Source organism: Phoenix dactylifera, chromosome 9 (genome assembly GCF_051530095.1).
Source record: "Phoenix dactylifera cultivar Ajwa chromosome 9, Ajwa_hap1_PhDact_Kaust_v1.1, whole genome shotgun sequence".
In the NCBI taxonomy this organism is placed as follows: domain Eukaryota; kingdom Viridiplantae; phylum Streptophyta; class Magnoliopsida; order Arecales; family Arecaceae; genus Phoenix; species Phoenix dactylifera.
The window spans coordinates 30,254,633-30,278,662 of NC_143198.1; the positions used below are offsets into that span (position 1 = coordinate 30,254,633).

Consider the following 24,030-nt stretch of genomic DNA (forward strand, 5'->3'; position numbering starts at 1 on the left):
GGTTCCGATAAGTGTTTTATTTTTGGATTTTTGTTTTGATTTTGTTGTTAGTTTTTTTGTTGGGGCCGATGATTAAAGAACTTTAATGACAAGCATATGTCTGAATCGATCCGTGTCGACGAAATCTAATCTTCTCTATGAGGCCACTTTTGCTGCCAAGATCGATCGTTATTTCCTCAAATTTTCTTTTAAAATGACAATAGTTCGTATTTTTTTTTAATTATTTACTCTTGATGGAGTCTGTGATGAAGATTGTGGAACTTATTGTCTGAATTTTCTATGATTACAAACCTACTACTGCCTTCCTTCTGAGGCTTCCATCTTTTTAAATCTTTTTTTAAATATATTTTGGATCTAGGGTTTTGGGGTTAAACAAGTGGGGAGGGGGCTTCGATTAATTGATGATTGATAAGGTCGCTTGATGACCAGTTGCATAGTTCAAATGATAATCTCTTAGTAGATTATGATTACTTTGAACGTCTTTCGCTCCTAGCTGACGACCTTAACATTGTTGTCGAAATTCTAACTCCTTTAACGCACCAAATTTGATTTCTTATCCATTTTGCCCCCTATCGATGATTTTTAATCTATCTATTTATGAAATTTTCTATGATTGAGTATGTGCCATTTTATCAGTTAGGGATTGGAGAAACATGGATGCAGATTTTTTGTTCTTATAAATTATGCAGTATTTCCCATTTCAGTCTTAATTGCTTTTTTTCTCTGCTAGTTTGATGCTCAGATTTGGCTCCAGAATTGACCATGTTATTATATTTTTGTTAAATTATTGAAGATTTTAAGAGGCGCCGATTTAGGTTGATTATTCTTGTAGACTGAATTGTGCACTACGGGCATTATTATGTTTCCTCTTGATCTTGGCTAAATGTCTTCTTGCTCCATTGGTTTCTGAATAATTGTTATGTTATGTTTTGGATAATTGTTGGTGTAAACAAGTTGCTGTGTCCGGCGCTAACAGAAATTAATTTTTCTTGACCTCAAAAAAGTGGATTGAAGCATCCATTGTAATCTGAATGAGGAAGATGCACGGTAAGAATGGCAAGTCATCTTGGGGTTCTATTCTTAACTTAAAGAAGAGGAAACAGTTTAAAGAGAGAGCAGAAATTTGGACCCAATCTAGACCATTCCTGTACTTGAATTTTTTTTGTTTGGCTTGGGTAATTGGGTTATATATTGATCTGTCTTGATCTGAATGATCCGTTGGGTTAAAAATTGTACTCATTGATCTGATCTGATCTTTTATTGGGTTGGATATGGGTCTAATATCTGAATAAGAAATTGGATTAAGTTGGAATTACTCATGACTTGATCTGACTCGAACTAAAAATGATGTAAAATTTCAAACTGAAAATTATTCATTCTTCGGTTAGCATCTTGTGGATGAGAGATAGGGAGCTACCTTGAGAGCTGATATTCTTCTATTTTCTGATTTTATTGGGTGCATGCACATGTGTTGTATGAACCACTTGGTCTAGCAAAAAAAAAAAAAATCATACTTCAAGTTCTCAAGATTTTATCAAACATAATTCGAGGCTAGCAAAAAGTTGTAATGCCACTATGAAACTCTTTGGAACTTCAAGATGATGTATCAATGAACTTTTGTAGGCTAATTACAATTATTGATAGCAAAATGGAGGATGGGCATAACAAATGTTATGATATTATCTTTTTTTTTTCTTATGAATTAAGTGCAATCTAAGCCTATTTCCCATTACTAATGAATTGGACGTTAATTGTCAATCCAGAATGTTTTTATATGAATAAAATTAAATTATTTTGATGTGAATACAAGCATATATAGAACAATATGTTTCATTTTATATTAAATTATTGTGATTTTATGTTATTAGATACATAAATAAGCGTCACATGTACATTTGTAAATTTCCTGAGATATAATATAGTTTTTATTAGAGCTTTGGTATGGACTAGCGAGTTAAGACTTGTGAAGGAAAACAAATCTTAGGAGATTTGTTTTATATTTATTTTATTCGAGCAATAACACTTTTGAAGAAGGAAAGTTCGTTTAGCGTTATATATTTGCAATAAAAATAAGCAATTTATTAGTTCGCAAAGAAAATCTTGATATAGGAATTTGAGGACAAATCATATAAAATTACTCAAGTTCTAGTTCAAGATCTCTTTAGTGATTATTGTGTACATGAAAGAATTTAGCAGCTTATAATGAATATCATTGATTGAAAGAAAAAGTAAATTCATTCTCAATTTCTAGAAATGCAACCCAAGGGAACCTAATATGTATTTTTAATTTCTAAGAGAACGTGCATAAACTTTCCATGATTTAGAAAAATTGTTGATAACAAATGTTTTCTTTATTCATAGAAACTTAGACATTGTTTCCAATATTATTAATTTTTAAATTGAGTTTTTTATTTAAATTTTTAAATGTTTTGTCATAAAATTAGAGAAACTTCACAATTAGTATTTCACATCCTAATTGGCAACAACATATTGGATGGAATATAATCTTCATACCCAAGTTAAATCAATAATTAGAAAACAACATAAAGTTCAAAGTTTGAAAAAAAAATCCACTCCAGAAATAATCTTTTTACCTATACAAGGCAGTTTTTCAGTTCGGCAATCCTACTAGCAGATTGCAAGAGGACATTTGTTACTATGATTCTAAAGAGGTTGGACGCCACGGAGCCGTGTTACTACCGATTGATTAGCTTTTGCACTACCTAATACAAAGCTACGGCAAAAGTTTTTTTCGTCAGACTGCATGTCATTCTACCTAGACTCATCAGTTCGGAGCAGGGTGCCCTTGTGGTAGGGCGAAGCATCACAGACAATATTTTTATTGGCTAGGGGTCCATGTTCAATCTTCAGAGAGCTCTGAGTCGGAGGAGCTTGATGAGCATCAAGCTAGACATGGAGAGAGAGCTTATAATGGGATGAGTTGGGACTTTCTGCGCAGTTTATTGGTGAGCTTTGGTTTCCACGAGTAGTGGATTGGCTAGGTTATAGGGTGTGTGAGTTCATTAAAGAGATCCAACCGTGTGTTACAGAGCCAAGTCTGCTATTTGTTTTAGTCCAAAGATCCAACCGCAGATCAAGTCATCCATTAAAGAGATCCTGGGCATAGGCAAGCAGGAGGGCATGATGAGATATCTTGGGGTTCGTATCACTGGCCGGCGTCTTCGGCGTAGTGATTGCTCCAAGGTCGAGCTGAGTATCAGACGCAAACTGGAGGGATGGCAGGTGGACACTCTCTCTATGATGGGGCGTATCACCCTAGTGTGGACGGTATTGAGCTCGATACCAGTGCACTTGCTGGCGAACACACCGGTGCTGCTGTCTCTATTGAGGCCTCTAGAGCAGTTGTTCAGGGACTTTGTGTGGAGTAGATAAGAGCACAAGAGAAGCCTTCACCTGGTGGCGTCGGAGGTAGTTTGTCAGCTGCTTAGACAGAGTGGTTTGGGGGTTCAGTCACTGTTAGCGAGGCGGGAGGTTATAGCTGCGCAACGCGCCACTAGATTTATTCTGGAGCCGGATAGTCTATGAGTGCCTTATTGAGGGCTAAGTATGGTGCCCACTCGACGGGGGTGGAGCTCCAGGCCTGGCGTCACTGTTCCTTCATTTGGTGGGAGATTTGTTCCTCCTCCCCGTCAGTGCTACCGGCGATCAGGTGGATGATTGGTGATGGATAGTCTATTGATGTTCTGGAGGATAAATGGGTGGCGAAGCTACTGCTTTGCTGGATGCCGAAGATGGTCGACTCGGTGAGGCTGACGAGCTCAAATTCAGTGACCTAACTATCCTGGAGGGCCGGTGGGATGAGGTCTTGATTAGAGAGGGTTTTGGGCGCAATTAGTTGAGAGGGTACTTGTCATCCTGATATCTTAGGGTGTATTGGATAGACAGGTGTGGGCGGTGACTGGGTCGGGTGTATTCGGCTGACATATAGACAGTGATGGGGGGTGAAGTGGCTAGACAATGCGATGGTAGCTGGATCTGGAGGATGTGGGTTCACCTCCGAGTAGCATTACTCATCTAGAAGTGGTTTGGGACTACCTGGCGACTTGGAGCATGCTGGCGAGGAGGGGAGTCAAGATTTCCCCGATGTATGTGGACTGCCAGGATTCGGTGGAGACTGTCAGTTATGTTTTGTTTCAATGCCCATAGGCAGCTCAGGTTTGGAGGAGGGCATCGTTTCCCCTATTGGGGTCCGGTGTTGCGATGGGGAACTCTCTATGGTAGGTGAGGTCTGTCATATTGTCCCCGAGCATTGTAGGGTTGCGTATTGCTGCTGTCTACTTGGCTCATTACATTTGGCTGGACAGAAATGCCAGAGTCTTCGAGGACAGGAGGGCACTCGTGAGGTCTGTTGTAGAACGGGCTCTCCATTAGGTAGTGGAGGTGATTGAGACTGTTGGGTCTGATTTATCTACGACGGTTAGGGATACATGGGACCCCTTTTTGCTGCCACAGCGCCTAAGTTTGTTCTTGTTTCTTAGGAGCCCCCACCCTCTGGCCATCTTAAGGTGAATTTCGATGGGAGCCTGCCTGCTGGTGGTGATAGTGCTGGAGCAGCATTTGTGATCAGAGACCACAGCTACAGGCTGATTGCTGCCGGGGGATGTTGTTCCTTCGAAGCTTCGGCATTTGGGGCGGAGCTCAGGGCAGCATGAGAGGAGTTTTCCTATACGAGAAATGTGCTAAGCTGGCTTAATCATTCTGAAGGAGGACTCAGCCTCGTTGATTAAGTGCTTACAGGAGGAGGGGTGGGAGGAGGCAGAGTACCTGCTTCTAAGCGACACACGATGAATGATGCGGGAGTGCCGTGCTATCCAAGTCAGGCATGTCCTTTGGAAGGCAAATCAAGCTGCTGATTGAATCGCCTCATTCGCTGCTCATCATTCTGGAGAATTTCTCTAAACCCAACAGTTCTCTGATCTTTCTGCTTTATGTAGCCTTTTTGCTAGTAATATAGCTTGCTGTGCTCATGCGGGAGCAGTGTGAGCAGTCGATATACCAAAAAAAAAAAAAAATCTTTGCTCACTTTAGCTCTTTATGGAGTTTTCTGGTTATAAAAACATAATAAATCACTACCAATGTTATTAGTCATTATAATGAGAAATTGCAGAAAAAATGATAAAAAATAACAATTGCTGGAAATATCATCATTTCCAAACTAATATCTTTAACTAATATAAGAATTTGAGTTTTTAAAAATTATTTTAATCTGATAAATATGGAAAACATCAATTGAATGGTTGTTATATGATGACTTTTATAAGATGATGATGGTTAAATAACAATAATTATATAAAGCTTTGTCACATCGATATATTTGTTTCGAAATATTTTTTTTGTATACCATATCTTAGGTGTACCCGTCCAAGGTTGATATCATTAATTGAGTTCTTATTCCTCTGGAGATAATAATATTATTGCCTGTGCAAAACATCGCTTAAATGGTTAGGATACCCAATTAAAATTTTACAATAAATGATCAAAACTTTGGGATCAACATGTCCTGGTTAAGGCGACCAGTGAAAATTTCATAGTTGAAGAGCGAAGTAATGGAGAGATCGAATGAGTGTTACTATTGTCTATTAACCGTATATAAAGTATTAATAATTATATTGTTGTTTCTTTTAAATGAACCAAATGGGTATATGCACGTGGTAATGATAAGAGTTTCTAACGGTAACCTCCAAAACCGTTATGAGTCATTTGAACCCCCTGCCCTCGGACAATTGCGAGTTTCGGATCGAAAGATTTCGCCGTGCTGTCGTGGTTTTTGAAAATTTGAAACCCAAGCGCTCGGCGCGTGCGCACGCCAAGTTGCATGCGTCGCTCTCTCTTCCGCCCGCCCCCAACCCGATCCCTCCCTCGTCTTTCTTTCTCTCCGATCCTGATCTCCCGATCCCTCCCTCGTCTTCTGCTCCGGCGAATCGCGTCCGACGAAGGTATGGCGTCCTACCCCTCCCTCGCTCCTGCTTTCTTGATCTCTTTCGCTCTCTACCCCCGCCAGAACCCTAGGTCTCCACACATTCTCTCGTATTGACCCGCTGTCTCCCTCTCCTTCCCCGCTGCCATTCTCTCTCTCTCTCTCTCTATTGCTGTTATATGATAGGGGTTTGTTGGAATTCTCTGGCGAATTCGGTGGGTCAAAAGATTCGTTTTGATGTATAAACTGAGGCTGTTGTCTTTCTATGGTGGGTTTGTGGACAACTGATGACAGGAATTATTCATGGCTGGATTCTGTTCGAAAAACCGTGACAAAGTTTTAATTTTGATATTGGTTTGTCATTCTTGGTGCTCCGTACGGATCTCCATTTATGAAAGGCTCATGAATGCGGATCAAATTTTGAGTGGCTTTATCAGAGGAATTCAATTTATAAGGATCTTATGATGTTTCAGTAGCTATAAAATTTATGCTTTCTTGTTTTATATTAACGTTACCTGCTTTAGTTCTTGCAGCCTTGAATGGATAATCTGGCTGATTCGGATATGGTTTTTGATCTCTTGGATGAATAGGCTTGGATAACTTTGGGCATCTCTTACTTTCGTTATTTCTTTTAATATTGATGGAAATCAAATGGTTATTGAAAAATTTAATCAATAACATACCTTATGAAAGCATGTGATCAATGTTTCTAGGATCTTTCTTTGGCTAGAGTTACGTGCTCTAGGCTTCTCCTTGTGATCCTTGTCGTGCTCTTTTACTTTGATGGTTGAATGGGATGATTTCGCAGCTGGAAATCCATTTACTATTGAAATAGAGATTTTCTCTCACAGCCCAAGAGTCGCTCAGGTTCAATGATGGCAGATAAGGATGGAAGGGGAAAAGAAGATTGATTCTCACGTATTTGATGTCTTGTTTTTTTAACAAGGTGTTATTCTTTTCAAGAGGGAGTTAGATAACTACATAATGCAGTTAGCACTCGGGATGGGCAATGGGCATGCCCTCCCTTATTTCTAACAAATATTCTTTTTTCTTCTTGTCATGGTTTGGAAATGCAGTAAATCTCTCATGTTTTTTGCTAGGTTCCAGTGTTGTCTATTGTACATTTTCATAATTTGGTGTTACTATGGGGGGTTAAAAGAAATAGTTTACATGGTATCTCTTAGTTTCTTATGGACCACCCTCACCAGATTTCAGCTAGCTTTTCCTCCGGTCCTCACTCTCAAAATAAACGAACAAGTAAATGAAAGAGTAGCCATGTTGAGGATGACAAGGTGGAGGATGATATGATCATGGGGCTTCTAGTGGGGTGATAAGGTTGGTGGTGTCATTGATAGATAATTTGAGATTAGGGTTCCATTTGGTTCAGACATAAAATAGGCATATTGGAATAAGCTTTATGCCTGGCAGACAACATTTGGGAAGAAGGTATAACCGAGGAATAGTTATGCTGTTCAAACTTGCTTATGATAGGTACAATAATTCCAAGGAAGAGCTGTCATAAGCCATTCCTCGGCATAAAGGCACCTTATATGCCTGTTTTTCACTTTATTTTTTGTGAAAAAGAAGTCATCATTCAAAAATTATTTCATAAAGTTCTCTTGCTATTCAAATGTGGAGCCAAAAAAATTGGCATACGCACAGCTTCTACTATACCAGTTTTTTTTATTCCAAACCAAACGCAGCCTTGGAGTTTGGATACATGAGGACTTGGGATGGTGGTATAGGTGCATCAAGGAAGTGGAATAATTTGGAAATCTAAGGATAGATGGTGTTTGAGGAGGATGATAAGTTTGTTGTTTGAAAAGGGAAAGCCTAATCCTGTAAAGCAATAACCTACGTGTAAACAATTCATGAATAATGCAGATCATTGACACAATATCCCATTTGTCCTGTAAAGTAATCCAACAAGTTTGCATTTTCTAGCATGGTGACAACTTATCAAAGCTAATCATGTGACTGAGCAAGTGAGCAGCATACCGTATAGTGCAAAATACTTATGGAATTCAGATAATCTTTACCTCAGCTTTTGAATTCAAGGAGAAAAATAAGTTTTATGTACCTAATTTAGATTATAAATTCTGTTACTTTTGAAATAGTATTTATTATGTGCTATTCACTTCATGTGTACACTTGAGACACCATACAAATTCCTGCAGCTGACTGCCTGCTTTCACCATCTACCTGTTTGTAAGTCTCATCATATGTTTATGCTATACCTTACTGCAAAATTCATTTGCTTCTAATTGTTTAGACCACTTCACCATAATTTTGGATTCATTGTATTTTGACTGTAAGCCCTCACATTCTTAAGGGAATATGCTAAACTAAAATTTATATAATAAGGCTTCATAACTTTTTTTCTTCATTGATTTGGTAGTCTCAACATAGTTTGTGTAAAGATTGATATCTGCTGATGATGCAAAGAAATCATATTTCTTCTTTTGTTCTTACATTTGTCTTGTTGATTTCATCTGTTTCGAAACCTGTGCCTGACCGCTAAGTCTATATTCCAGGAATTGGAACCTGTAATATGAAATCCTCTAACATGAAAGAAACTGAGGGACTTAGAAATCAAAGTAAAGAAGAGGAAGTATCTCAAATTACAGAGGCAAATGCATCTATGCTTTCAGATAAACTTGTACCAGGGACTGCAGGCAAAGGTTCTCTTGGACAGGATGCAGCGTATTTGAGCTTGGGTCAGGTTGGCACTACAAACTCCTCAGCAAATGTGGGATGCATCACGGTATCAGAATGCACTAAGGAAACTAGTGGATCATGTTTCCCTGCCAAAGTAGATGAAGAGCGTGAACACAATAAGTTGAATTCTGTGGGCATTGGTGTGGATCTTAATGCTATAGAGGTTTCAAGTATGGTGGAACAGAATCCCTTTTATCCCTACAAAAAGTTGGGACAGGTTAAATCTGTAGATGCCTCTGAGAGTGGAAGCACTACTGGCCCAGTGGAGGAGAGTGAACCTTTGAGAATATGGAAGGAAATGAAACAGAATGGCTTCCTATCATCATCACATGGAGGCATACCAATGCCCAAGCAACGTGCCTGCCAGCCTAGAAAGAGAAAAGATGAATTCAGAAGAAAGGCTGAGTTTGCAAGGAGAGAACAGGCTAACCGGTTCACAAAAATTGCTGCTCCAAGTGGACTTCTTTCTGGACTGAACCCTGGGATCATTAATCATGTCAGAAATAGCAAACAGGTTCATTCCATAATAGAGGCTATAGTGCGGTCCGAGAAGCTTGATGGTCAAACACAAAACAGATTCACTGATCAAATGGGTAGCGAAAGTAATGACACCAATGATAGAAGGAAACCGTATAACTATGCCCATGGTTCAGCAACCAATCAGTTGAATCTGTCATTAAATAAACTATCCGTTCCTTCCAGCTTGGATCGAGGTGTGGACATGCATATGGCTGAAGACAAGTTTCGTTGTGAAATTTCTACAACTCAGTTCAGCACAAAAGATGATAATGATGCACTTACCCTGAAACTCTCATCAGCTATAACAGAGACATCAGAAAATGCTAGTGGTGCATCAACTGACTATCACTCTGCAAACCAAGATAACATTACCTCTTTATCACTCAAAGGTAATTCTAAACAAGTATGTGATATCCTCTTTTGAGTTTGTATATGTTTGATTGCTGATATCATCACAAATTATTGGAGAATTTGGCCTTTTATATAGTTGATCAAATTCTTCCAGAAACCTCGTGTGAAAGGGAAGATATGTAAAATGTGTTAAAAATTGCAGATGAACTAATTTGACATTTTTTTCATTTACAGCTGCTACTGTTTCTTCTCAGTGGCTGGACCTACTTCAGCAGGACATCAAAGGGCGTCTTGCTGGTAATCTTTTGTTAAACTTGAAGAATAAGTTTTTGAATATAGTTTAATATGCTCGTATTTTGTAATTGAGAGTCTGTTCATGCATGAAGCATTGAGGCGCAGCAGGAGGAGAGTAAGGAATGTTATCCAAACAGAATTACCTTACCTATTATCAACAGAATTCTCATTTAGCCAAGAAAATGATCCCTCGTTTGTGCATTCCTCTGAGGCTCAATGTTTAAAGAAACCTTCCCAAGAGATGCATGTTGCACGATGGAGATCTCTTTTCAGTCAGATGGATAAAGCACTGTACGAGGAGGGAAAACATTTGGTGAGTATTTTGTTAAGATTTTATAGTTTGACTCTTAGATAATTAGTGATTTTAATATCATCATTGAAGTGTTATCTTATTATGTATTTATTAGCATCTATTTTGTAGTATAACATATCTATTTTGATTTAATTTTAAGTTCTTTACCGATAACCTTTTTTTTTCAAAAAAGAACCGTGTGGTTTCCTTCTTAGTTTCCATCGATAATAATAAATTCTAACAGTGGTGCTGCTAGCATAGCCCTAACGTTTGGACACTGAGGATATTGGTTTGAAGAGCTGATTGCCATATTTCTCTGAAGTAAGGAAGTGAATGCTCTTTGATATATATGGCACTATGTTTGGAGCAGGACTTGTATGGTGGTCCCAAATAAATACGTTAAAGCAAGCAGATCATGTAATGCGATTCATATGGAGTATCAATGAATCATAGGTTGATTGACTTATTTAAGATGTTGCCTTTTTCTGCAATAAATGGACAAATATGGTTGTTTTCAGGAGAACTGGTTGAAACAAGTCCAAGAAATGCAACTGCATTGTCAGAAAGGCCTGAATTATGTTTGTGTGGAAGGCTTATCAAAATTTGGTTCATCAGAGGATTCCAGGTTTGTCAGGATTTCATAGTTTTTAACTACAAGAATCTTGATTCCATTTCAGATATCCTGCTTTAAAAATTGTGCAGATTATATTGTCGTAGCTCTACATGTTGGATGTTTTTTATGAATATCTTCTTTAAATGTGAGAGCATTATTAAAGAGGAAGCCACTTACTTGAATAAAGCAAATAATTATTGCTGAGCCAGAATTTTTTTTGGATGCTTTAGCATTATAAATATCCTCAGAAAGAAGATAAAAGATCAGTCATGTTTTTAAGCTATTTTAAGGAGAATCATGCTTCATTTCTATTGTAATTGACATGTATTAAACTTATGCAATTGCTGTTCATGTCATTCAATATGATGATACTGTATTGATTGACTGCTTTTCTGTTCTCAGTAAATTGAAAAAATCCGAGGCTCATGAGCAGGAGTATGCAGTGAGGGCTGCAGCAGCATCCATCTACTCCACATGCAACTTGATCATGACAACAGAAAACGTGCCATGTTTCTGATTTCATCCGAGCATGCCTGTTTCTTTATCTAATTAATGCCTTGTTTGTAATCCTGTTGTGCATTTATCACTCCTGTGACTTAGGAATGAAGGTTTATTTGATTATCCTTGTACCATTAGAAAGTGTGTCAATTTGTCTGAATTATTTCTGACATGACTCATTGTTCTACATAATTAATCTGAATTGAAGTACAATATTCCATTTCTCTTAATATCATTTTCTCTCTCTTGCAACCACTTCTGGGGTCCAATTGCACTTTGTTGCTATCTATAATTTGAAAGAGGCAGTCAAAGTGACTTCTTCAGGGAATGTTTTAACATTTGGATAATGCAAAATGAGATACAGATAAGACATTTGCATGGCTGAACCTTTAAGATTGTTCATGGCGAGAGTAGTTCTACAGGGGATGTTATTGGATGAGCTTGGCAGGCTCTATGGGATGTTAGACAAGTTCTTTCTTGAACCAAGCCTAAACTTGTTTCAGTGAGACTGGCTTGCACTTAAATTAAGCTTAGACTTGCATTAAGCTTGACTTGGACTCTTCGCCTTAAGAGAGATCCGAATTAGTTTGGTTTCGTATACAGTCAAGATGTGCAGGGCCATGTGACTGTAGATGATATGTATATATGTTCGCAAGTTGCGAAGGGTCATGTTCCTTTATACACATATACACACACACATATACTCAAGAAATGGCAGATCTATAGAAAAAAAATTCTTGAAAAAGAATAGGATGTGTCTATTAGTTCTACCTCTATCAATGCAATGGGATGTGTGTATTTATCTATCTCTTGACTCAAAATAGGAGTAGGTTTGAAAAAGAATCTTTGAGTGTCTAGAGTTGAGAATGTTTCCCATCTCTTCTCGAGAAACAAGTGGGGTATTTCTTTGTTGGTGCTAAATTTTATATGTGGCAATTCTGCCAAGATTTCTTCATTAGTTGGGGGAAGAAAAACGCACACGCACACATGCACACACACACACATATATATACATACATACATGTTTGTATGTATGTGTGTGTGTGTATATATGTATGTATGTATGTACGTATATAATACACACACCCCTCTCCAGCGTGGCATATGACCTTTGGTCCATGCTGAGAATTTTAACTCCAGGTTCTATACACAAGGTGATAGCAGAGCCGATTCCAAGTTTCATAAATCAGCAACTTGGTTAAGAAGGCACAAAATAAACAATCTTGATGACAGGCAGCTTAACCCCTGAGCATAGGAAAGACAAAATATGATGTCTTGGAATAAATATAACAAAAATTTTCTTTTCATTTTAAAAAGCCAAAAAAAAGATCCTGATGGTAGTTAGTATGGAACTAAATGGACCACATCTTGGGGCCCTTCCTGAAGAAAGGAATTGAGAGCTCGGACATAATGAAACAAAGTCAATCAAACTCAACATAAACCTTTCCCTTCTTGTTCCTAGGCTTGGTATCTGCAGAGGTTCTCAAATCCCATGTACTCATGATGCTTGATTTTTCTGATTATGTTTGAAATTCCAACTCCACCTGTAGAAAGCATTAAGAGGTGCAGGGCACATAAGAAAACTAGAGAACAGAAGCAGCCAGAAGAGAGTAGAATCCTTTATCATTATTCCTTGATATCTTAACTTTAAAACAATTGCAGTTGGAAAAGGAGTCAATCGTCTGTTTGTCATTTACCTAATGAGATTGCACTGATGAAGATTGTGAAAGCCAATATGAAGATGATAAGTGATGCCCTCCCCATCAGAATGATTAGTCTTCTCACCACATTTTGGCCCACATAGGCAGCCACTGCTGCCATCGTGACAAAGTAGAGAGCTGCCAAATCAACAACGATCAGCCTAACACATCAATAACTGGCACGAGAATTAGAGGAAGGAGTTCACAAACCTTGTTTGACCTAAGATGTGTTCCAATTGCTCAATCAATTTGGCAATTAGTCACAAGCCAAAGGTAATTTACTTTTTTATTCTATTTGTGCTAGAGAATGGAAAGCGGGTTGTAGTACCGTATGGGACAGGAAAACGATTTAGGAGGTAGTATTCTACAACGGACATGGATGAGGAGAATGTCATAGCAAAGGTTGCTGTTGCACTTGAGACCTGCATAAAATTTCATTGAAATACATGAGATAAAGAAATCAAAATATCTACATCTAGAAACAGCTTAAAATTCTCATATTATACAGTGTAACGACTTCAATAGGATGTGCATACAGCAAGCACATCCTAATGCCTGATTTAGGCCAATTTATAAAGTTTACAAACATACATTGAACATCCAAACATAAAAAAACAAACTTCTTGCTCCGCTTGATATGACAGTGTTAAAGGTCTTTTTAACTGAACTCTGTTGAAGATGTATATGTCAACATGGTATGTCAAGAAAACATTAGATGTTCCCTCTCCCCACACCTGCTTATCCATTTGTCTTTTTGCAATCCTGGGAAATCTTCCCTTCTATGTCATTATCCTCTTTTGCTTTAATTCTCGTGTAACAACTATTAACTAGTTACTCCCCATGCATGCCCACCTGCTTTCCTTATTCAATTAAAATTTGGAAACAGAAAAGATTACATGTCAGCCCTGTCCCTGTATGATTTGATCAAAATCCTCTCCCTCTCTGGACTTCTACTTTCTAATTCTTCATTCAGCTTCTCCAAGGAAAAACTGATCTTTATCAAGTCTGATGATTTAACCAAAACACATATAAAATGACTCTAAACCTTTCTTCACATTAACATCATTCCATGAAGGTTGTAAGCCTTGAAAACTGAGCATGATAGCTTATTAAGCTAATGTGATTTTATGAATTCTATCCCATAATTGAAGCCTAGAATCTAGACCTTACGAAATCTGTGGAAATCTATTAGCTGGATAACCACCTCATTGAAAAATCTGGGATCTCCAACCCCATGAAGAAAGAATTACTGTTAAGCCATTTACCTTTCCACAAAACCTTTATTTTTTTTCATGCTTTTCCCTTGCTTAACGGGTCCATCTTTTCTAAAGGCACATACTTATACTTTGGTCTTCATACTTAATGGCCTTAGTTTTTTGAGGTGACTCGATGGCCTCAGTTTGAAACAAAATGCCTGTTACTGCCTGGTATTTACGTAGTGTTATTTACTCATCGTAGTCATAACTCTTGGTGAACATTCATACCATATTTATGCTGCATTGAGATCCACATCTTCAGGACTGATTGCTTCTTGTATATTAACTTCTCACGGTTATGCTTGCGCCAACACTTGCTTTCTTAAAGCATAAAAAGACCTAACTGCCTGTCTAACCATAGGAAATCTATTAATGGTTCCATCGCTTACAACCTACATATCTTGCAACATTGGCATGTGGCTTTGAACGTTGCTCCACACCTCACTTATTGGTGCGGGCACCAGAATCCAGAAAAGACTCCAATCAATTAACTCAAGGTCACTGTGGCTTTGATCGAGTCCTGTAAATAAATTCAATAAGTCAGAAAGCAAGCCTCAATAAGTCAGAAAGCAAGCCAAGTCAGGACATGTTGCATGTTTCTACCACCACCTTTGCACACCCTTGGAGCACCACCTCGGCATCCACATCAACATCAGCTGGCCACCTCACCACCACTCCAACCAATGGAAGCACGCCAACCAGGATGAAGTCAAGCATAAGGAGCCGACCACATCATCTCATCAAAGAAACCAATGCAACGTCATGCCACCTCATCAGAAGAACCAATCACCATGCCACCTCATACAAGTTGACACGTCACCCAAATTCAAAGTCCAAGAGGTCGGCCACAATTTAAATGCAAGAAAATTTCAAATGGGAGCCAACAACTTTTCAAATCCTCCCCCTTAAAGCCGGCCAACTTTCTTTTCTTTTCTCTAGCAACCAAGCCTTCAAATGTGGAGCGCCATTCATTATGTGTTTAAATTTCAAATCATGAGGAAAGTCTATAAATACCTCCTCATGATATCTTGTAATTTCAGTTGATGAATGAATAAAAAGAGTTTCTTTCTTCCTTAGCAATTTTGCTTTGTCACCTTGAGAGAAGGTTGGGCGTGAGGCCCTTGTTCCAAGTTGGGCGTGAGGCCCTAAAGCTACAACCACATCCACCATTGCCCTACCTCCTCTCGCCTCCTTTTTCTTTTGTGATTTCCATTCCCCTCTCACGCCAAAGTTCTAATCCCTGTTTCTTTGCAGGTCCTTAAAGTACTCCATGTCATTGGGTCAATTATCCTTCCAAACCAATAGCAAAAGGGCCCTGTTGCAACGGAAGATGAAGCTTGGTCATCCAATCATCAACCTTCAAGAGTGAGATCAAGGATCCTCCTCCAAAAAAAATCCAGAAGTTCAATGTTTGGTAAACCTCAACTCTAGGTCTGATTTATTGAAGGAAGTGTCCTAATCAAGTGGTTTCTCAACCACAACGGTCCATTCTTCTAAGTCCTAAATGAATTAGTACATGCGGGTAACTAGTCTTGAAATTACTATGCTCATGTTAATGTTTTCTTATCCCATATGTGACTGAATTTCCTGCTGCTATTAGGCTAGTTAATCAACATAACTTACTGATAATCCTTATGTTTAAATCCCTCGCATTCATCCCGCATCACTTATCCATCTACCTTGCTGTCAGTTGACTTCATCAGTTTATTTTCTGTATTTCTAATCAACTTGTTCAGCAATTTTATCTCACCAGAAGGGAAATACTCCAATCTCCTAAAAAATTTTCAGTGGAAGCTGGAAGGCACGTGTACCATTGTATATAGGATGATCAGCAATTCTGCATGCATTTGCATCATTATTTGATCAGGCTCTGTTTAGATCTTCTTGATACCATATCAAAATTTCACTTACCCATATCACCATATTAAATGCTGGCTAGTGATCCGCAATATTGCTAATGAGTAATGACTTTCTGAAGAAACCAAAGTTCACCTGCAGTGTTGGATATCTGAACACCTTCATTGCTTGCAAATGCCTTTATACAGGATCCTATTAGCTCTTACTAGTACTCTATCAACTAGCACACTGACCAACCAGATTACCTCGAGGCCTGTCCATAGAGAGCTTTAGCACATGCGACTGTTCGCAAACTGTTGTCAGTAGTCAAGCTCTTTGACCATAATTTCACATGATCTATAGAACTTGCATTCTCAGTAACTTCTTTTCAATCTTATTCATGCCTTCCTTACTAAACTAAATTGTTTCTGTTCCCCCTCTCCTGAAGCCAGATTGAACACATATTGTGTGAGATCCATTTCTTGTGGTAAGCTGTTGGTCTAGGATCTACGTGAGTTTTGAAAAGCAATGCACAACCTTGTACGTTTTTTATACCATATACATGTATTTTATTGTTCTTTGTATGAACACATATGAATTGTGTTTTAGCAAGTTTATATATTGGCACCACTAAGTGTCCACAGCGCATGGATCCTTTCTAACATTAATTTGGGTTAGTTCCTTAATGAGATTGTGGATTCACTCCAACACTACCTCTTCAAATTTCAGACCTTCTACAACAACGATACCATGAGCTAATTATAACAGCAGGAGATATGTATTCAAATGCAAGGCAAGGAAGACATAGTACAAAAGATCCATTAATCAGAACGTAGCAAACATAAGTTTGATTGCTTAAACAAGAAATATACATACCAAAAGAATAAGGTACACAATAATGGGTAAGATCAGTACAATATGCAAAATGGTCACTCGAGATAAAAATTCAAATGAACTGAAAAATTGACATATATGATAATCTGGCAGTTCTATGAAAGTAAGCGAAGACAAAATACAAACCTGTGGAGGGATGCCAAGCTCCAAAAAGAGTGGACCTAAAATAAAGCCTCCTCCTAGTCCAAGCAGTCCCCCAACTATACCAGCAAGGACACCTAATGAACAGTATATAAATAACTGATGGACTTTCCAGTTTGTCCCTTCATGCCCGTTGGATGCAATCACTCTTTTTCCGTTGTATAAACTAATTGCTTCGTATAAAGTTACTGCCATGGAGACAGGGATCTGCAAAAAGACAGGATGATAAATTTCATATTCATAAAGCCATTTGAAAGACTAGAACTATCTAGACCCTTAAACACATGACAGGAAGCAAGGCATGGTACCTGCAGCAAGTTCAAAACCCAAAACCATATGGAACATATTGCTGTATAGTTCTGCAAGTGTACAGCCAATACCAATCAAAAAAAATCTTGCTATTTTAGATCACTAAAAACTTATTCACCAATTACTCACCTTTGTGATCTGTAATATGAGGAATGATATCCATACAAAGACAAGAAGGCCAAGCTCCTTCCAGCAAACATTCTGAAGAACTGGTACCTGTGCTGGTTACTGATTATAGTCTGTATTAAGTCCAACAACTAGGAGGGGCAAAGCAATCTGTGCTACTAATTTACCTCTAGTTCTGCAGTCACAGCAACCTCTCCATCATTGCTTGGACCGGTAGCAAGAGGTTTATATTCTTCTTCTTGATTCCCACCACCTGGATAAAATGAGAGAGCGATGAAATACTCGTTTCTAAAACATAAACAAAAGCAGGGTATTACATATTCCTCCCATGCTTACTGCTGGGCTGAGAGCGTTTAGCAGCCTCCTAGAACAAGAAAAGAAGAAACAGATGGATTATTATTAAACGAAGAGGATAGAAGAAGCTAAAAGGAAGGTGATTGTAGGAGAGATACCTTCTTCATCACTGTCTCTTTCTTCCATGACTCAACCCCCTTCATAAATGCCTTGGTTGATGTGCCTGTAAAATTCCATCAGCATATATAAAGGGTGCTCCCATTAACAAAATCACAATGATCGCACATATCAGATAACCGATTACCTAAGAATAGGACAATTAGGAGAATCGTAACCATCCAGTCAGGAAATATCACATTAAAAATGACACCTATACTGATCCCAAGCATAAGCATTGGCTGAATAAGCAAAGCTAAGTCATAATCGATGATTGGTGCATCCAAAGTTGGATGCCTCAGCTTAAGATTGTAGTAGACAGTTGACCCAGCCGCGCCCATGATCATACCTGGTCAAAGAGCACTAAGATCTAAATTTTTATGGAAGAATTATTTTTTTTTTAAAAAAAATCTTCTACTCCAAATATCAGTCAGAATATCATGCTAAAACAAACATAGAGGATGATAAGAAATTACCCACTTTAAATGGTCTCCATGAATGGGGGGAAGAAAGAAACCTGACCTTAGAAAGCAAATTCAAGCAAACAAGCTAAACAGAATGATGCTTCTTTTGAGCAGCCAATCCAACAAACTGTAGGCTGATAAAATTATACTGAATGATTGAAAATAGTATGAGAAATAAACTATAAACTGGCATTCAATCCAAGTGTAACCTTCCCACAATACTCAAGTTCTCTTGTAACAAAAAAAAATGAATTTTACAAAAAATAAACCTATATTGGCAATAGATAATAGGATGTCATGCAGCGTTACTACCGAGACTAGGATTAAATAAGAATTTAAGATAGCAGATCTTCATTCAAATAAAAAGGGAAATAAGCAACTTTTCATAAATAAAAGAGGAAACAGAAAGAAAGAAAAGGAAAACCAGAGAAGAGTTCATGAACAGCATTCCCTTGGTTAGAAATAACATAACAGAAAGAAATTCCTACATTTTGACAATGCTGTTGATGACTTTGGATCAAACCCAACAATAAGTGTAAGCATGGGAACAAAAATTCCACCCCCACCAACACCTCCAACACTCCCGAAAGCCGCTCCGAAGAACCCAATCAACGAACCTATCACAAGTCGCCATCCGAATTCCATTGGCTATAACCAAACACAATATAATCCCATCAATAACAGCTAAAATCCCTAATCCATTTACTCCAGAATAAACAGGAAAAAAAATAAACATAGAAGAACAAGCTTGAAAGGAATTACCGGCCAAACGTGGTGATAATAAGATCCGTCGGCCTGCCACAAGAAACCCAGCGCCTTGAGAAGATAACTAAACACAAACGTCTCCCCATCGGCACTAACATCGTCTAATAAACCACCAATCTTGAGGCCCCGCTCTGCCGATACCACCGCTGATGCCAAGAAGAAGCCGAGAGCACCCACAACCCACGTTCCCAACCTTCTCCATCTTCCACCCATCTCCCACCCAAAGATCCCACCTTTAATCTTCCCCTACTATCCTAAACGCCTAAAAATCTTATCTTTACCAGATTTCCGGCGATCCTGTTCGCCTTGAACCAGAACTCGAGCGGAATCCGGCCGGAAAACCTATAAACCCACCGAAAAAGGTAAAACGAAAAAAAACAGGTTCCTCTGAAGAAACGGGGAAGAAAGGAGATGACTCCTGCGGAACCCTCGGAGCGAGATGAAACCGGTCTAAATTTAGAAAGGCGCGGGATGTCCGAAAGGAATCGAAGGGAGCCAATCGCCCCGTAACGGTCGAGCTCTCCGTCCGCTCCCGTCGGGTCCTGGGGCATGACCGTAGAGCAGTTCAACGAACGTAGAAGCGGGACTCTCGGTATGAAATTTTGTTTACGGAAATTTCCCTGACTTAAGATATTCGAGATTTCTGTTTATAGTCTAAGGGATGGAATTATTTAATAAGTGGTATGGTTTAGTATAACAACCAAGAACCTCCCCAAAATAACTAGTTAGAAAATATTTTTTAGGTTCTTTAATTTTATATAAGCATCCAAGATCTCTCCAGTAAATAATCAATTGAGACTAAACACACGCTACTCCCCATTTAAACTATGACGTCCTCGTTAGACTAAGCATCCAAATTTATTCAAATCTAATCATAAGTACCATAATCAGTTCGTGGACAAATTCAATAAACCCATACTGCAATATTTTCTAGTCTGCATAGGCTATGAGTGGGTCTGCTATGATACTATTTATAACAATGTAGCACCTTATCAGGGCCGGCTCGGGCCTTAGGCGACTGCGACTGAGGCGGTCGCCTAAGGCCCCCGGCTCATGGAAGGCCCCATTCTGCCCATGGACTCGTGGAGAGTTTTTTTTTTTTTTGCCTGCACGGCCGCACAGCTTTGAGCTTTCCCATCCGAAAGCTAGAAGGGTGATGGGCGACGGCTACGCCGCTACAGTGCGTCCCTATCTCCCCGACGACAGACATCTGAGACAGGCTACGGCCTGGGCGACGGGCATGGCTACGACCTACGACAGATGAGACAGGCAACGGGCATTTCCTCCCCGGCTCCCCTCTTCTCTCCCCCCTTCTCCATCGGTGCTTTTTTTTTTTGCTGAACGGCTGAACCTTCTCGGCAGTCTCGGCTTCTTTAGTTCTCCTCTCCGGCTCTCCCCCCAGTGCTTCTTCACTTCACTTCGCCGTCCTCGGCTCCTCCGACCTCTAGCCTCCGGCCTCCGGCTCCGGGCTCCGGCCTCCGGCTCCTCGGCTCCGCTCTAGCCTCTAAACTTCAAAAGGACCCTGTCCTCCTCGGCTCCTCCTCCGGCTCCAAGAAGGCAAGAACCCGTCGACGGCTTGAGGCTCGACCACCCCTGCTCCGGACTCTGGAATCCGGATCTCCTCTCCAGCTCTGCTCGCCGTCCTCGGCTCCTCCGACCTCCAGCCTCCGGCTCCGGGCTCCGGCCTCCTGCTCCTCGGCTCCGCTCTAGCCTCTAAACTTCTAAAGGCCACTGGCCCACCATCCTCCTCGGCTCCTCCTCCGGCTCCAAGAAAGCAAGAACCCGTCGACGGCTTGAGGCTCGACCGCCCCTGCTCCGGACTCTGGAGTCCGGATCTCCTCTCCAGCTCTCCTCCTCGCCGTCCTCGGCTCCTCCGACCTTCGGGCTCCACCGCTCCGTGGCTCCGGCCTCGTCGGCTCCGCTTCAAAATCCACGGACCACCGTCCTCCGTTAGCATCCCAATTCCCAGGCAGTGCCGCAGTGGTGAGCCTATCTATTGACTAATCACTAATGACTATTGAGTCTATTTCACATGGAGTTAAATGTTTTGGGCCGCCCCTGTTACATGGTATTTGTTATTTTATTTGCCAAAGGATTCTTGACTATTTACATGGCTTATCTCATGGAGTTTTTCTCTGAGTTGTTGTTATTGGCTTATTGCATTTAATGTTATACAATAATGAAAAAAGCTAAGGAAATAAATGGCCAACTGATTAATTTTTTGATCCAATTGATTTTGATTTAGTCAAGTTAGAGACACTACAATTGATTTTTTTTTTGTCCAATTGTAGGTTGGTTGTGGCTTCGGCGGTTCGGCCTCTTCTCGCCGTCGAGTTCGGCACTATTCGGCCTCTTCTCCCCGTCAAGTTCGGCACTACTTATCGGGACCTGAGTTTGTTTTTTTTGACACAATCAAATTTTATCATTTTCAACTTTTTTATATTTTAATCTGTTTGTGGTGTTTTTTTAATTGCTTTGTTTGATAATATTATTTTTAGATTAAAATGTCTAATAGAAAATATGAATGTGGGTATGAAAATTTTAAAGTATTTTATACTTATTAAAATTTTTCATCATTAAAAAAAAAAGGCCTCTCCTAGTGAGTTCGCCTTAGGCCCCCAAATGTTTTGGGCCGCCCCTGCACCTTATCTAAAAATGCTAGTCGAAAAGTATTTTTCGAGTTTTTTAATCATGTCTAGATATCTAAGATTTTTTTAACGAATAACCGATATGAAACTAAATACGTACTCGCACGAGTTCTCATAAGGTATGCTTAGATAATCAAATAAGAACGGATTTTCTACTTAATTTGATGTTGATTTTTTTTCTTCCATAGGACTCAAGTGCTATGGGTTAGTCCAAATAAACCTAACTGAAACTAAACATAACTTTATATTCGTAGATTAAGTATATGAAAGATTATGATTTTCTGAAAGATTGGATGTAACTTTTTGGTCAAAATTTGCTTAACATATATATAATATTTGATTAGAAGAGTGGTATCCAAATTTTGATGCTATGATTGATAAAAATACTTATATATTTGTTTGCTTGTAGCAAATTAGATGGATAGTTTTAACAAAAAAAAATGTATAATTTGCAATTTATTTTTTTGATGAAATGAATTTGCTAGAAATACAACGGAAAATTTTGTTTTACATATATAGTTTACTTAATATTAAAACTTATTTGTTGTGTCAATGAAATCATTTAGATCTTTAAAAAGTAATGCTACGAGACTGTATATAGCCATTTTAAAAATTTGTTATGTTGATATAGTACGATATAAGTAGTATAGCATCATGTCGAATATGAGAATTCTTATAAATTTTTTTTATAAATAAGAGTATATTTTATAAAAAAATAGAATGTAGCATCAAACTACATATCAAACTATACTGAACCAATTCAAACTTTTTTCAGTACAGCAAAATTAAAAAAAAAACTGTACTTGAGATTATATTCAAAGAGTAATCCAGCCTGCTAATCCAGCACGATATCGAGATTATATTTGCTTTCATACACAAATAAGTTGTCACTAAAATGTCTCTTCTTTCTTGACTGGAAGCAGTGATGAATTAATTGAATTAAATTTTTTTATCATTAATCCCGCCCTTCGTTGTTGAGAACGTGCCAGGTGGTAGGACGGTAATTTTCATGGAATGACGGGACGATTTGCGTTGGGGCCCGCTGAGAACGGGGTGGTTCTATATACACCCCCCCTATTGCTCAGGACACCTCCCAAAAACCAAAAAAAAAAATACCCAAACTAACCTTTAGTGTAATTACCATATTGCCCTTAAAATTTTCTCAGTACACCCCCCCTTCCTCCTCACTGCCGCCTCCTCCTCCTCCCCCTCCTCCTCACTGCCGCCTCCTCCTCCTCCTCCTCCGCCTCCCTCATCACCCCTCCTCCTCCTCTTCCTCCCCCCCTCCCCCCTGCGCCCGCTTCCTCCTCCTCCCCATCCCCCACCTCCCCGTCCTCCTCCTCCGCCTCCCCCCTCCTACCCCTCCTGATTCCCCGCCTCCCCCATCACCCCTCCCCCTCCTCCTCCTCCTCCTCCTCCTCCTCCTCCGCCTCCTCCTCCTCCTCCTCCGCCTCGTCTTCCTCCCCCCCTCCCCCCTGCGCCCGCTTCCTCCTCCTCCCCATCCCCCACCTCCCCGTCCTCCTTCCTCCTCCTCCCCATCCCCCACCTCCCCTCCACCTCCCCGTCCTCCCCCTCCACCTCCCCGTCCTCCTCCTCCGCCTCCCCCCTCCTACCCCTCCTGATTCCCCGCCTCCCCCATCACCCCTCCCCCTCCTTGTCACGACCCCCGCCCCGTTCCCGGCGGGCCGCCGCGACGGTCCTAGGGTGCGGGTAGGCATAAGGCCACCAGCCACCGCGTAGAACCCTACTACCTATCAATCATCAATAAATCTTGAAAATTTTGGCATGATACATGCACAAAATGATCACCTTTCCTATGGTGACCTGTCAGGATTATCTCATTACATACAACAATGCTACCTGTCAGAGCAGCAATCACATAATCTGTCACATAATGAACCTGGACAATATATATCAATACATCATCTCAGGCATATAACTTATCTATATAAAAATCTGGTTCCCATTTCATCCATGGTCAAACCCATATCCACAACAGGATCTATGACTGTAACTATACACTAAATACAACAGAAGGTTTATAATACACCAAAAGGGGATAAACCTCTATCTACATTATACTATGCTACACTATGGAGCGGCACAGCTAGCAGGCAATCTCTAACCCTGCTCTTCTCTATACAATACCTGCCCTGCAATCAAAAACACAAAACTGGGGAGTGAGTATATAAATACTCAGTGAGTGGAGTAGAGAGTA

At 39.7% G+C, this 24,030-nt stretch overlaps 2 protein-coding genes and 2 non-coding genes across 5 annotated transcripts; 3 read left to right on the forward strand and 1 right to left on the reverse strand.

The window, feature by feature from the left end:
- The first annotated feature begins 237 nt into the window (after positions 1-237).
- Positions 238-316, forward strand: LOC113462846 (small nucleolar RNA U83). Its single transcript, XR_003386042.1, has one exon. It is a non-coding gene; the product is annotated as a small nucleolar RNA U83 (small nucleolar RNA).
- Positions 317-409: 93 nt separating this feature from the next.
- On the forward strand, positions 410-505 carry LOC113462844 (small nucleolar RNA snR60/Z15/Z230/Z193/J17). Its single transcript, XR_003386040.1, has one exon. It is a non-coding gene; the product is annotated as a small nucleolar RNA snR60/Z15/Z230/Z193/J17 (small nucleolar RNA).
- Positions 506-5,699: 5,194 nt separating this feature from the next.
- LOC103708983 (uncharacterized) lies at positions 5,700-11,458 on the forward strand. Its single transcript, XM_008794117.6, has 6 exons — positions 5,700-5,957; positions 8,473-9,564; positions 9,761-9,823; positions 9,913-10,133; positions 10,631-10,737; positions 11,128-11,458. Exons 1-6 carry the CDS (start codon positions 5,837-5,839, stop codon positions 11,240-11,242), a joined length of 1,719 nt encoding a protein of 572 aa, XP_008792339.2. The 5' UTR covers positions 5,700-5,836; the 3' UTR covers positions 11,243-11,458.
- Positions 11,459-12,475: 1,017 nt separating this feature from the next.
- Positions 12,476-19,786, reverse strand: LOC103708984 (sulfite exporter TauE/SafE family protein 3-like). Of its 2 annotated transcripts, XM_008794118.5 has the most exons (12): positions 19,162-19,786; positions 18,888-19,047; positions 18,084-18,284; positions 17,938-18,002; positions 17,822-17,849; positions 17,653-17,738; positions 17,489-17,575; positions 17,359-17,409; positions 17,036-17,257; positions 13,252-13,345; positions 12,921-13,061; positions 12,476-12,767 (listed from the first exon to the last, which is right to left on the reverse strand). In XM_008794118.5, the coding sequence occupies exons 1-12, from the start codon at positions 19,375-19,377 to the stop codon at positions 12,682-12,684; spliced, it is 1,437 nt and encodes a 478-aa protein (XP_008792340.2). In that variant the 5' UTR covers positions 19,378-19,786; the 3' UTR covers positions 12,476-12,681. The 2 variants fall into 2 exon arrangements, with proteins under 2 accessions (XP_008792340.2, XP_089781714.1); XM_089925588.1 differs by lacking the exon at positions 18,084-18,284 and having other exon boundaries at positions 19,162-19,506.
- Between the last annotated feature and the right edge of the window lie 4,244 nt (positions 19,787-24,030).

What these genes read in the sequence shown, in the direction of transcription:
- LOC103708983 (XM_008794117.6), top strand. Translation starts at nt 5,837, where the DNA reads ATGCGTCGCTCTCTCTTCCGCCCGCCCCCAACCCGATCCCTCCCTCGT. An exon ending in TACCTCTTTATCACTCAAAG is followed by an intron (nt 9,565 to 9,760) that starts GTAATTCTAAAC and finishes TTTCATTTACAG; the next exon opens with CTGCTACTGTTTCTTCTCAG. An exon ending in GGTTCATCAGAGGATTCCAG is followed by an intron (nt 10,738 to 11,127) that starts GTTTGTCAGGAT and finishes TTCTGTTCTCAG; the next exon opens with TAAATTGAAAAAATCCGAGG.
- LOC103708984 (XM_008794118.5), bottom strand. Translation starts at nt 19,377, where the DNA reads ATGGGTGGAAGATGGAGAAGGTTGGGAACGTGGGTTGTGGGTGCTCTC. An exon ending in TCATATTACAGATCACAAAG is followed by an intron (nt 17,410 to 17,488) that starts GTGAGTAATTGG and finishes GTACACTTGCAG; the next exon opens with AACTATACAGCAATATGTTC. An exon ending in CATCAGTGCAATCTCATTAG is followed by an intron (nt 12,768 to 12,920) that starts GTAAATGACAAA and finishes TGCTTTCTACAG; the next exon opens with GTGGAGTTGGAATTTCAAAC.